Raw genomic sequence first — 15,044 nt, forward strand, 5'->3', positions numbered from 1 at the left:
ACCGATGGTTTCGCAGTCTTGCTAAGGATTACGGATGTGTGTAAGGTAAAGTGGGCGTCTTTATGTCGTGCTGCGATGGCATAGCGATCGCAATGGATTAGCATACTTTTGCAGTCAGTCTGCGTAATCACTATTGCAATCGTAGTTGCGATCCGTAGTGAATCAGGCTGTTAGATTCCAAGAACTTGCTTGGAAACAGACATAAGATTCCCCCTCATAGAAGAAACCTGTAATTAGGTACTGCAGTCTTTAAAAGTTGAATTAATATTGCTACAAGATAAAGCACTTATAAAATCTTCTACTTATGATATCTATTCCCGGAGCAACTTCACAATGTTTTCATCAACACTAAACAATGCTGGTGATAATCCAGCCAAATGAGCATTTCCAATCATGTCTGGTGGGTTTGCCCCAAAATCAGCTACTCCGACGTTATGTAGTCAGGAAGCGGGTGGTCGAAATGCCAACCGCAGGCTTCCCGACTGTGAAATCCCAGCATAGGACTAATGACAGACATCTAAATACCGATTCCTATCATTAGCCCCACGCTAATGGTTAGGTTTAGAGTCTCCCGGGGGGACTTAGGGTTATGAAGTCCCCCGAGAGGGTTAGGGTTAGGCTAGGGGAAGGGGCAGTGGCGTATCTATAATGGGTGCAGTATGTGCGGTCCAGGGGGGCACCGTATACCCTGCTCCCATATTAGTTTAAACTCACCTGTCCGTGGTCCCGCGTCGGGTGTCAGCGCTGCTCAGAACACCGGAAAATGGCCGCGGTGGCCATTTTGCCGGTGTTCTGCGCATGCGCAGTAGACTACGGGCACACTCTAGTGCCCGGAGTCTACTAATGCTCCAGTGGCTGGCCAGCCGTGTCATAAGACGCCCCTGGGAAGGGAGGGTTAGGGTCAGGCATCATCGGGGGGGAGATTAGGGTTAGGCACCCCCCGGGGAGGGTTAGGTTTAGGGTCCCGGGAGGGGGAGTTAGGTTTAGGCACCCCTGGGGGGAGGTTATGGCTAGGCACTAGGCGGGAGGTTAGGGTTAGGCACCACTAAGGGAGGGTTATGATTAAGGGGGGGGGAGAGGGTTAGGGATACCCTTTATACTTACCCTGTCGGAATCTCCATATGGCGGCCTAACGGCTTCGGTATTTCATCCGCCGGGCTGATGTCCGGCGGTATAACATACCGATTCCACTTCAACCCCTTTACAGTGACCAGAGAACCATGGAGAGATTGCCACAGGAAAACCACTGAGCCTCTACCAAACAGAATCTGCCCTTATGAGGAGTATGAATATTCTCAGCTCAATATTAGCAACAACTTTCATTCCATTCTAGACACCCTGCTAGCCAGATGAGGTTAGCAGAAAAATGCTCAGATGGCCAGACCAAATGATTCCGAGGGCCTTATACAGCCCCCGGGCCTGAAGTTCCCCATCCCTGTTCTACAGAAATGTCTAACTGGGTAGTCACAAGCATATAATGACACAAAAGCATACTGTAACTTAATGGATTTTGAAATGCAGCTATGTATTATAATATTCAAAAATGCAACCTGAAAGTAACCCCAACTTGATAATGATGACTGGAGTATTTTTAGTGTTTATAATGTATGTAAAGAAATAGTCTTCCCTCCTAAATGAAAAACTAGTACCAGTGATTTTGACAGGCTGGTTACCACTAAAGCTGGAGGATAACAAATAACAAATAACCAACAAGCATCTAGTGAGTCAGTCAGCACATGGGCCGAAGCACTAGGGGAATTTGGCTGCAAACAAAATGTGGACTATTAAACTTTCATTATTTACAATACTTATTACATACAGTGCCACAAGCTTGGCACAGCTATCTTTGGGCAGTTTTGCCCATTCCTCTTTGCAGCACCTCTCAAGCTCCATCAGGTTGGATGGGAAGCGTCGGTGCACAGCCATTTTCAGATCTCTCCAGAGATGTTCAATCGGATTCAAGTCTGGGCTCTGGCTGGGCCACTCAAGGACAGTCACAGAGTTGTCCTGAAGCCACTCCTTTCATATCTTGGCTGTGTGCTTAGGGTCGTTGTCCTGCTGAAAGATGAACCATTGCTCCAGTCTGAGGTCAAGAGTGCTCTGGAGCAGGTTTTCAACCAGGATGTCTCTATACATTGCTGCATTCATCTTTCCCTCTGTCCTGACTAGTCTCAAAGTTCCTACTGCTGAAAAACATCCCCACAGCATGATGCTGCTACCACCATGCTTCACTGTAGGGATGGTATTGGCCTGGTGATGAGCGGTGCCTGGTTTCCTCCAAACATAAAGCCTGGCATTCACACCAAAGAGTTCAATCTTTGTCTCTCATGGTCTGAGAGTCCTTCAGGCGCATTTTGGCAAACTCCAGGCGGGCTGCCATGTGCTTTTTACTAAGGAGTGGCTTCCGTATGGCCACTCTACCATACAGGCCTGATTGGTGTATTGCTGCAGAGATGGTTGTCCTTCTGGAAGGTTCTCCTCCCTCCCCGGAGAAATGCTGTAGCTCTGACAGAATGACCATCAGGGTTCTTGGTCACCTCCCTGACTAGGGCTCTTCTCCCATGATCACTCAGTTTAGATGGCCGGCCAACTCTAGGAAGAGTCCCGGTGGTTTCGAACTTCTTCCATTTACGGATGATGGAGGCCACTGTGCTCATTGGGACCTTCAAAGCAGTGGATATATTTCTGTACCCTTCCCCAGATTTGTGCCTCGTGACAAACCTGTCTCAGAGGTCTACAGACAATTCCTTGGACTTCATGCTTGGTTTGTGCTCTGCCATGCACTGTCAAGTGTGGGACCTTATATAGACTGGTGTATGCCTTTCAAAATCATGTCCAAACAACTGAATTTATCACAGGTAGACTCAAATTAAGCTGTAGGAACATCTCAAGGTTGATCAGTGGAAACAGGATGCACCTCAGCTCAATTTTGAGCTTCATGGCAAATGCTGTGAATACATGTGATTTCTTAGTTTTTTTTTTTTATTGAATTTGCAAAAATCTCAAAAATGTTTTTACACATTGTCATTACACTTTCTGGATGCACTGTATGTCTCTATAATTTGTAGAACAATTACGTGCATACAATCTTAATTGGATCTTGAAGGGAATAAATATTTTCATAGCAGGCGAAAGCTGTCTAAGCTTGAGAATAAATAAGATAGACTGTTTTTTTGCTGATGGGTAGTTATGACAACCTTATTGTCAGATTAATTAGTTGATGGCAGTGGGTCAGGTGGTTTGTTTGGACCAATTGGTTTGGTAGGTGTGGTCTGTGTGTTTTAGTATTTAAGGAAGGTTGTGACATAGGTTCTGCCTTTTTTTGCTGGATTCTTGAAACCCACCATCCCACCCTTATCTTTTTGATTGTTGTGCACTAACTTTTCTTTCCCAAATTAGGGGAGGCGCAGCAGGCGGGAGTACGATGCAGCTCAGTGGCTTTATGTGGCGCAAGAAAAGCGTTGTGAGGGTGCTTGCCCTCGATGTACGTGGTGAATTTATCCTTCTCAGCGCGAGGGGACCCAGGCGCTTTTGTACAGAAGTGTTTCGGAATTGGCCCAGGAGAGAAGCGAGACCCTGACATCGTAAGTGCGTCTAGAGGGGGGACGTTTTAGTCGTCCCCTGAGTCATGTCATTTTGAAAGCTAGAACTGAACTTGCAGCTTCTCTTTGCCACCCTGGTTAGGCTAATTAATTAATTAATTAATAAAAAGCTGTGACCTTTCAGCCAAGCTGTTTGGTGTCTGTGTCGTTAGTTTTTAGTTTAAGTAAGTTAAGTTACGAAGGTTGGTTAAGGTTAAGAGGCAATAAACCAATGGATCTCTTATTATTTTGTATGACTGTATAAATGTTTTTTATTACTTTTCTTTATTAGCAACAACTATAATAATACAGAGATACTGTACCAGCAGATAATTGCACAATACAGAAAGAATAAACAACAAGTCCAGAATTTGTCTATCCTCTCTCCGAAGGGTAAAATATTGCAAAATCATCCATATGAGCTCACAGGTAACATCAGATGGGGACAATGAGAAAAATAAAGGTAACAGTAACTAGGGTGATATCCCTTGAGTCTGTGGGCTTGATTCAGACCCGCTCACTAGATGCGTTTGCACGCTAGATGCGTATGCAAATTTCGGCATTGCAAGCGATCGCACGGCAAGGCATTAGCACACCCACTATGTCTTAGTATGCGATTGCATTATGTATGCAGATGCCCACCGGCCTGTCCTAAGATGCCCACTTGCGCACGTCATCTCCAGGAAGTGTATGCAACCATCGGTACATCAGGTACCATCGGAAGGGAACACAGCGCTTGTGGCAGACCATACCCTACCACAAGCACTGCGAGTACTTCAGTGTGAAATACAACCAAGTGACGTGTACTATGACGCTGCGTCTTAATTATGCACACCTCTGAAACGGCATTAAGATGCTCAGGCACACCTGCGTTCGCACCTCCACTCCTCCGTTTATAGTGACCAGCCCCTGTCACCACCCACAAACGGCTTCTCCTGTCACTCATTCTGCAGGGCTGTCTATGGGCGGCGAGCAGACGTTTCCCGATTGCTCGCACTGGTTCGTGCACGTGCATCGCGATGCATACGCATGCACAGAATGCAAACAATCGGCTGGCTGCGTGCGAACGCTTCCTAGCGAGCGGGCCTGAATCGAGCCCTGTGTGCAAAAATAGAGCTGTCCAACAATTTTCCATACAAATACAGGATGTAAGATGTGAGAAAGGGGTCTCCTAGCAAATTAGCCATAGGTTAGTCAAAGAAAAGAAGACAAAAATACGAATGAAGAGGGAGAGGAGCGAGGGGAAAAAAGAAAAGGGAAAACGGAGGAGGGTAACATTAGCAGCACCTGGTCTTAAGTGAAAGCGCACTAAAAAATAAAAAAATGTAAAAAAGAATAAAGTGTAGTATGTATGAGGTACAATTACAGAAGCTGAGCGAGTACAGTTATAAATGCCCCCTGGTGGAGAGCAACCATTGTGAAGATACCAAGGATGCCAGAAGCTACTGGAGCATCAACTGTATCGCGCAGAAGAATGGCAATATATCGCATGGATACCACATACCATGTCTACTACATTAGTTAATAAATAACTACAGCATGCATTCTTTCTTTATTAACTACCCATCAAAGAGGTCATATGTGTTCGAGCAGATTTCACAAATTTTCTTTGGTTAGATGGAGGATAACTGGGTTCCCCGAATGTTTACTGTATTATGACAAATGTAATTTGTTTCCTCTGTCCAGAAGCTTTTCATACTGCAGTGAAGAAACACTTGTGAAAAGAGTGAGGAGAGCAGTGACCCACAACATGATGTTGGATACATCTCCACACAAGGATCCCACACACAAATTTTGTGTTACATTGATAAATAATGAGTACTGAACAGAGAAGGCTAGTACATTACCTGCAGGACGGGCCTTGTAGATAGTCTGTAACGTAGAAAGGAACATTTGCTTTTTCAGATTACGAGCTCTATCACGTTCTAATTTCAGTTTTTCTGCATCCATCAACAGTTCAATCATTTTTCTAGACTTTTGCCGCACATATATTCCTGTAGAGAAATATATATAAATATATATATATATATATATATATATATACACACTGTACTTTATATACATATTGATACATATTGTTACCTGCTTGGGCAGCTCTTTATAACAGATTTTGTCCATGTGTTTCCACTTTAAATATTTCATTTTAGCAGGAGAGGAGTTCAATATTTCAGACACTTACCATTTGGGAGATACCCTGAGGAAGCAGACCGTCTGCGAAATGCGTTGCAACTACAACATTAGTAAGACTTTATTATTTTATGATTTATTTTTATGCCTGTTCCCATTGTTTTCATATATACATTTATACTATTTTTTTATATGTCATCTATTTCTATTTTTGCATTTTATGCCATTGAATTAGATTATTATTTGATTAATGAAATAAAATTGGATTTATTGTGTGTCCATTCTAATGGGTATATTTACTAAAGTGCAGATATTTAGAAGTGGAGATGTAGCCCATAGCAACCAATCAGATTCTGCTTATCATTTATCTAGCACCTTCTAGAAGATAATAGCTAAAATCTGATTGGTTGCTATGGGCAACAACTCCACTTCTAAAAACCTGCACTGAAGTAAATATCTCCCGAGGAGTTAATCTCCAGGACACTGTGGTATTAAATGTATTTTTGATAAAACCACTTGGAATGATGATACCTACATGAAATGGACATTCCCGTATCTACAAATAACTCATTATTGAGTAAGGAGGTTTCCCAAAAAGACATTATAAAATTATATTGTGGTTTTACAATAAGATTGGTAGAGGTGGAGAAACAACTTATTGTTATAGAAATTTGGGAGATCCCCACCTAATGGTGTCCCCTGCTTTCTGGAGAAATATCATTTTAAAATTGCATATAAAATACACATAAGAGAGCCTTTAGGATTAAAAAATGGTCCATAAAAACTGGATTTATTCTTCAAAAAGATTATAAAAAAGGTAATGTATATAGTGAAGCATTATCCACACAAATTAATTTATTTACAAATTGGTCAAAAGCCCAAATAATAAAATGATTATTAATGTGCATAAAGTCGTATAATACATTATAGTGTAATAGAAGATATATATGTCATAGTTTGTAATTAGTCATGTATAAATTAGCAAACAAAGGAGCCACTTTATTCAAAGAATAATAATAAAACCTTTTTCATCAACTGTAATCTGTTATCGCCATCAGGTGACTGTACAAGTTGTTGGGTGTTACCATATTCGGTAGCAGTGCTGTCACTAGCACTGTCCCTTTATCATATTGGGCCGCATTTACTAATTAGCGGGTTTCAGACCTGATAATTAGAATTTCTTATCGCTACTATGTGCGACAATAAGAAATTCACATTTGCCCAAACTTACAGTCTGTGCAATGTACAATGACTTGTCAGCAGACCACACATGTGCAGTGGCCATTGCCCGGGAGGGTAGCAGAGGAACCCTCTCCCTGTCATTTTTGTGAATTAGTAGCCAAATAGTATAGTCTGAAAATGGCATTATCTTATCGGGGCCAAGCTTCCGAATGGAAGCTATGACTGCTGTCGGAAATGGAGGGACCGCATCAGATATTGCTATCTACAAATTCAAATAGGCACTATTATAGGTAAGTCCTAGATAAATGGACATAATGTGTTGGTATTAGCATTAGGGATGTTAGACAAACATGTACTAAGAACCTCACTTATACTTCATGTTAATTAATTGTAGAGTCTATTAGGAATATTTTGACTATCATTCTTGTAAGTACTTAGAGTGTGCACCTACATTTTGTTTTTCCTGCATTGTACTACAAGTCTCAGCATGGTAGCACTTCTTATTAAGTTTAAAATTAGGATGTGCAGTCCAAGCCCCCTTTCCCTTTCCTCTACGTTTGTGTATATATTGTACAATTGAAGGCTGAGAGTCCTTCTGCTTGGTATTAACACCCCTCCCATCGGGATTTAGTTTGTAAGCCGACAGTCTAAATGCCGACCGCCGGCTTCCAGACTTTCTAATCCCGCCGTGGTACTGATGACAGATGTTGAAAACTCAACATCTGTCATTAACCAGATGCCGGAAGACCGGCGCCCGGCATACCGAACGAAGGTAAGCCGGGCGCAAACAGCCGCACGGGGGGGGTAGATCTAGGGCTCCCGGGGGGATTTAGGGTTAGGCACCCCCATGGGAGGGTTAGGTTTAGGCTAGGGGAAGGGGGGGTTAGGGTTAGGCACCCCCGGGGGGAGGTGAGGGTTAGGCACCCCCCCGGGGGACTTAGGTTTAGGCTGCGGGGAAGGGGGGGTTAGGCACAGGGGGGGAGGTTAGGTTTAAGGACCCTAAAGGAGGGTTAGGGTTAGGGGGTTAAATTAGGGTTAAATTAGGTTAGTTTATACTTACCTTTAAGACGATCGGGATCTTCACCCTTGTCAGGCTGCCGCTGTCGGGATTTATGGCCAGCGATAATACCTACTACACCCCTCCTGTCTGCCCTTAGGTGTTTTTAATCAGCACAGGTTCCTACATTGCTGTCTATATATTCAAATGAGCACTATTCTAGGTAAGTTCTAGATAAATTAACATAATGTGTTAGTATATAAATGTTAGGGACCCATCTGATGGGGTTCACCTTTTCACCTTAACGTGGTGGATGGGAAAATATTTTTGGCCAAACATGTACTCCATGTTAATTGTAGAGTCTATTAGGAATATTTTGACTTTCATTGTTTTTAGTACTTAGACTGTGCACCTGCATTTTCTTTTTCCTGCATTGTACTACAAGTCTCAGCATGGTAGTACATCTTATTATGTTTAAAATTAGGTTGTTAAGTCCTGGCTCAGGGAACAGGTAAGTATCAAGCTACAGTAGGTGATGCTTTTATTATTATTTTTTTCTGGAGGTAATGTTATTATTTTTTTTTTATTCCAAAAGGGGGCACTTATATTACTAAGGTGAAACAAATGTATTTACTTATTTAGTTGTTTTTATAAGTGGACAATATCTTATTATTTATTTTATTTGGGGAAAAAAACATTTTCTGTAGACAAAAAGGGGGAACTAATTTATTCTAACATTTATTAATGCATAAGAATATACTATTCCTCTTACAGTCAGGTGCATAAATATTGGGACATTGACAGAATTTTCATATTTTGGCCTCTATTCACCACCACAATAGCGTTGAAATTAAACAAACAAGATGTGCTTTAACTGCAGACTTTCAGATTTAATTTGAGGGTAATTACATCCAAATCAAGTGAACGGTGTAGGAATTACAACGGTTTCTATATGTGCCTCCCACTTTTTAAGGGGCCAAAAGTAATGGGACTATCAACTCAAAAGCTATTTCATGGACAGGTGTGGGCTATTCTCTCGTTATTTCATTATCAATTAAGCAGGTAAAAGGTCTGAAGTTGATTCTAGGTGTGACATTTGCATTTGGAATCAGTTGCTATCGACTCTCAATATGAGATCCAAAGAGCTGTCACTATCAGTGAAGCAAGCCATCATTAGGTTGAAAAATCAAAACAAACCCATCAGGTGTGGCCAAATCAGCTGTTTGGAACATTTGTAAAAAGAAAGAACGCACCGTAGAGCTCAGCAACACCAAAAGACCTGGAAGACCATGGAAAACAACTGTGGTGGATGACAGAAGAATTATTGCCCTGGTGAAGAAAAACCCCTTCACAACAGTTGGCCAAATCAAGAACACTCTCCAAGAGGTCGATGTATTTGTGTCAAAGTCAACAATCAAGAGAAGACTTCACAAGAGTGAATATAGAGGGTTCACCACAAGATGTAAACCATTGGTGAGCCACAAAAACAGGAAGACCAGATTAGAGTTTGCCAAACAACATCTAAAAAAGCCATTATAGTTCTGGAACAACATCCTATGGACAGATGAGACAAAGATCAACTTGTACCAGAGTGATGGGAAGAGAAGAGTATGGAGAAGGAAAGGAACTGCTCATGAACCAAAACATACCACCTCATCAGTGAAGCATGGTGGTGGTAGTGTCATGGCGTGGGCATGTATGGCTGCCAATGAAATTGGTTCCCTTGTATTTATTGATGATGTGACTGCTGACAAAAGCAGCAGAATGAATTCTGAAGTGTTTCGGGCAATATTATATGCTCATATTCAGTCAAATGCTTCAGAACTCATTGGACGGCGCTTCACAGTGCAGATGGACAATGACCCGAAGCATACTGCAAAAGCAACCAAAGAGTTTTTTAAGGCTAAAAAGTGGAATGTTATGCAATGGCCAAGTCAATCTCCTGACCTGAATCCGATTGAGCATGCATTTCACTTGATGAAGACAAAACTGAAGGGAAAATGCCCCAAGAACAAGCAGGAACTGAAGACATTTGCAGTAAAGGCCTGGCAGAGCATCACCAGGGATGAAACCCAGCGTCCGGTGATGTCTATGCGTTCCAGACTTCAGGCTGTAATTGCCTGCAAAGGATTTGCAACAAAGTATTAAAAAGTGAAAGTTAGATTTAGGATTGTTTAGTTTGTCCCATTACTTTTGGCCCCTTAAAAAGTGGGAGGCACATATAGAAACCGTTGTAATTCCTACACTGTTCACCTGATTTGGATGTAATTACCCTCAAATTAAATCTGATAGTCTGCAGTTAAAGTACATCTTGTTTGTTTAATTTCAAAACCATTGTGGTGGTGAATAGAGGCCAAAATATGAAAATTATGTCAATGTCCCAATATTTATGCACCTGACTGTATATGGGGCACATTTAAAATTATTACAACGGTACATTTAGCCAAGGCTAACTAGGAAGGGCCTAACACTCAGTATTGGGTCGGAAAGCACTAGGTAAGGGTAGCAGTATATTTGTTTTACACTACCCAACCACTAGCACCCCTAGTGGATGGAACCGGATGTTGAATAGCACACAGGACTATTATACAAAGGTGAGATGCATTCATTTTTTGTATCTTCAAACATACTGCGCTATCCCAAAGCAATGGCTATGTGAGAGTTTTATACTTATTGCACATTGCCAGCAGTTTGAGTCTTCTCCCTCCAAATCAGTGGGTATTACACATGATGATTTGGAGGGTAATACGCCAAAAATTCACCTTAGAAGTTTCTGCAAAATTCGTAGTCGGTTACATTCCCCCCTACTTGTATAACTGATAACAAGTGTGCTGTACACATAAATGAAATAAAATTAAATTTTTTATCGCAAATATCATTAGATTTTTGAAGGTCATTAAATGTTTACATACTTGTATATCAATTTGGGAAAGTTATTTTACTTTAGTTAGTTTTTATTTTATAAAAGTCATTTGTATTTTATTAGATTCAGTGGCCCTTTAATTATGTAGTACTGTAGCTAAGCTATGCTTGCTAACGTTAAGAGTCCCAAAACATACCAGTAACAAGCCTGACGCTGATTGGTTGGAAACAAGGCTTCCAGGATTTCTTAGTAATGCAACTTTGAAGCAAAAACAAAAATAAAACAAAACCATAGTTATTACCTTGGTCTCTTCCATCATTGTCTATGTACTTAAAGTCTTTCAACAGCTGAATATTATAAGCTCTTTCAAGACACTGTACAATGACTTGTCTTGATCCATTCTTAAGTAAGTAATCCAACAGCGTTAAAGATTTGTAAACATGACGCCAGTTTTTCCCGCTGTCATTCATCCTATGCCATATCATATGCATAATCTCTGACAGAGAGTCAGCGTAATACGTCATTCCTGCAATTTCCATCATTAGGCTTCCGGATGGTCCCCAAGGATCGTTCGATGTGGCCTCCCTCACTTTCACCACCACATCTGAATACTGCTTCACAAAGTTCTTCAGTTTCCTTCGAAAAGCCATTGTTATAGCAATGAATGGTCACGTGAATGAGTTGCCTACTGCTGCTTTACAGTGTGAATGGAGGTTGAATATACTATGAAGAAGTAAACATAATGTAACAATGTATTTGCTTTAAATATACATATAAATGACAGCTTAAAAATACAAAAATACTTGTTTGCAAGTTCATAAGAAACAGTTACAAGAAAGAAAGTAGCCTATTAAGTTCATAGGAAATTAAATAGCTAATTCGGAACCCTCATAATATATTGCAAAAGCAATGGCGCAAGGAAGTGAGATAGGTCCTGGTACCGAGGGGCATAGCTAAGTGTATGGGGGTGTAGACACACCTCACTGTAAATACTTGGACTATCTTTACATTCTTCAGAGGGTGTAGTCACTCCAACTTGGGGAATGACTGTGCCTCCCTAAAAGACCTGGGCCCTGATTCAGAGCCGGACACTCTTTCAGAGTGCTCGCTCTGAATCAGGGCGGCATTTTTATTTTGAGCCGGCCTTCTGGTCGCTCGCTAAGCTGTGGGTGACCACCCACAGCTTTAGCAAGCGGTCAGGTGATGGTCGCGATGGTCCCGACCATCGCGACCATCGGGGCTTGCGACGAGACCCTTGTGGTAGGGTCTCGTCTGCCGCAAGCCTCAGTGAGCTTCCGGCTCTAACAGAGCCGGAAGCTCACCACTGACATCACTCGTGATGTCAGTGGGGTGATGTCAGTGGGGCCGCCCCCAAATGGCAGGCGTTCCGTCGGGAATGCCTCCGTTTGGCAAGCCACCCCCCCGACCCGCCTACAAAACGGGGCGAGCTGTCAATCAATATCCACAGCCGCCCTGTCTTGTAGTGAGCCCAGGAGCGACGGAGCTGCCATAGCTTGCTGGGGCTCGCGCTTGTGCATGCCGGAGCCGGCTCCAGCGTGTGCATGCGCAGTGGGGGACCATCGACCTGCTTGCGAGCGCTGTGCGCTCGGGAGCGGGTCTGGATCAGGCCCCTGGTCCCATATACAGGTATCCCTTTGCCCCCTGATGACACTCCTCAGACACTCCACTAGAGAATGTCTTCCCTGGGCAGTGGAGCCAGACAGGAAAAGAGGATGTTACCCCAGTTCTGTTGCATCACTACAAAAGTAAGAAGAGGTCAAGACGGGGCAATAAATAAGATATGTAAACATTTTCTCACCTTGATTGTACACTTTGGGGTATATTTACTAAAGTGTGGTTTTATAGGAATGGAGGTTTTGCCCATAGCAACCAATTAGATTCTACTTATCATTTATCTAGCACTTTCTAGAAGATAATAGCTAGAATCTCATTTGTTGCTACAGGCAACTCCTCCACTTTTATAAACCTGCACTTTATTAAATATAACCCTAGCCCTCTGAGGTGATTCTTGTTTGTTATAGACTCTTGCAAATAACAATTGAAATAACAGTTATAAAATTGTGTGTACAAGTTATAATTGCTGTAGCCCATAAAGACCAATAGAATTTTGCACACAATTTAGAAAATTAAATGGATGTCTCTGTGGTTGCTACAGTACAATATGGATTACAGAATATTTTCCCTGTTTAATCTTGTTGTTTATTTCAACATACAGTAAGGATGATATTTAAAAAATCACCCAGAGTGCATGCATATCGCCTCCTCAGCTGCTGGGCTGCCCCCTCCCTTGCTCGCACAGCAGGTGAGAGCCTTTCCTCAATGCAGGACAATGCAGCCCAAGGGAGGGCAGTACTTGAAAAGCAGTAGTGTCCCACCAAAATCGGGATACTTGGGGGCTATGCATAAATACATAGTTATACACATATACACATACAGTCACACACATATATAGAAACATGCATTCATACACAATGCATGCAGACATAGTCACACACATATACACATACATACAGCCACACATACATAAAATCACACACTAATACACATACATACTGTCATACACATACATAGTCACAACTATACATATAACACATACAGTATATAGTCACACACACAGGGTGGTATCCAAATAGCCCTGAACATTGTTCGGGCGCTAATTGACCCCCTGGGGCAACCCAATTAGCCCTGAAGTCCGGAAGATGCCAGCACTTATCAGAGCTTTATTTTTCGGTACCTGACGTGTCCCACGAAGAATGCAATTTTTTTCACCCCCGATATGGTGAAAACACATAGGTCCATTAAATTATCATGGATCCTATGTGTTTTCGCCCAAAATAAATCCCCGTTTCTCACCGTTTGCTACTAATTGGATACCCCCCATAGTCACACATATATAAATACATACATAGTCACACACATACATACAAACATACATAGTCACATACATCATAGAGTGCCACCTCCCTGACTCAGGTTTTCCATTTAGGCTGCTGGATAGTCAAGTCTCCTCCCCTTCTCTCTCCCATGCTGCTGGTGACACTGGTTGTACAGTGCCATGTAGCCCCTTCCCCTGCTCAGACTGTACCTAGTAATGGCCATCAGTGTGGTTACCATCGATGGCATTTTTGCAAGTAGCAATCGATGACGACCAACTATGCAATGGATGACCATCAATGGTTTCACCAACTAATGGTAATCCCTGTTGTTTAACTGACTGGCATGTGGGCTAATCAGAACTGAGGGTGGGGGGTGAGCAAGGCTTTGCGGGTGTCAGGGGCGGAGCTATGCTCCGCATCCCTGCACTTTGCGAAAAATAAAAATTTGGTTATGCTTTACCATCGATGGAGGGAAACAATCTGGTTCTCCCCCATTGATGGTAAAAGCATTCAACATCAGCCATAAACCATTGATGATTATGATCATCCCTAACTCCACCTTCCGCCTGCCCTACAGCTGCCAGTGCAGCCCTACACTGCACTGCAGCTGATTAAAGGATTGGGGGCCCCCTGGGAGAGGGGGCCCGGTATAACTTTCCCCCTGCATCCCTCGCCCTTAATGTAGCTCTGCATAAAGGTCCGTTGAGACAGCACAGGTACAGAAGGGGGTGTGGCATGTCCACACTGGGGAAAAAAAACTTGTACAATACTATGCACTGCGTCTAGAAGTGGCACCATGCACTGCATAGAGGGGCCTTTGTCCCCCTCGGCAGCTGCCCCGGGCCCCACCAAGAGGCCCGGGTAATTATCAATCCCCCTCTCGGCGCCCCTGTTTGCATACCAGGGTGCAAAATAGTAAAATGAAGAGAAAGCTGCATTTTGTTGAGCTGACCCTTTTATACCTCATACCTCTCAAATGCCCCAATATAGGCAGGACAATGCCGATTTGAGGGGACTATCCTGTCACCAGTATTTCTGACATGTCCTGACTCCTGAATTATTATTAGCTACTATATGGTCATTGGGTGCCATGTGCAACCTGCCCCTGGTACACACAGTAATTAGTTATATTTGTAATGGGTTACATAGAAGGCCGGGGACGACCTTTTTGTGTAAAACTTCTCTTGTGAATATTTTTTTTGACTATGAGCATTTTCTACATATTGATTATCATACTAACCTCCACATTAACTACACACTGCTTTTTAAATGTATAATAATGCAGCCACTATTTTCCATGACTGTTTTCAATGGCTTCCAATAACACGCTTTGCCTGTCATGCAGTGTGGTGGCACAGTGCTTGGCATTGTTCTCTCACATAACTGTAGTTATGAGT

At 42.5% G+C, this 15,044-nt stretch overlaps 1 protein-coding gene across 1 annotated transcript in view; it reads right to left on the reverse strand.

Annotated features, from left to right (window-relative positions):
- ENTHD1 (ENTH domain containing 1) overlaps positions 1-11,400 on the reverse strand; it is a 71,740-nt gene extending 60,340 nt beyond the window's left edge. Inside the window, exons 1-2 of the mRNA XM_088456927.1 lie at positions 11,052-11,400; positions 5,429-5,575 (exon numbers count right to left, since the gene is read on the reverse strand). Coding sequence (XP_088313053.1) covers positions 5,429-5,575; positions 11,052-11,400 — 496 coding nt within the window. The remainder of the gene's footprint in view (positions 1-5,428; positions 5,576-11,051) is intronic.
- Between the last annotated feature and the right edge of the window lie 3,644 nt (positions 11,401-15,044).

Source organism: Taudactylus pleione, unplaced genomic scaffold (genome assembly GCF_031769625.1).
Source record: "Taudactylus pleione unplaced genomic scaffold, aTauple2 ptg000726l, whole genome shotgun sequence".
NCBI classification, from domain to species: Eukaryota; Metazoa; Chordata; class Amphibia; order Anura; family Myobatrachidae; genus Taudactylus; species Taudactylus pleione.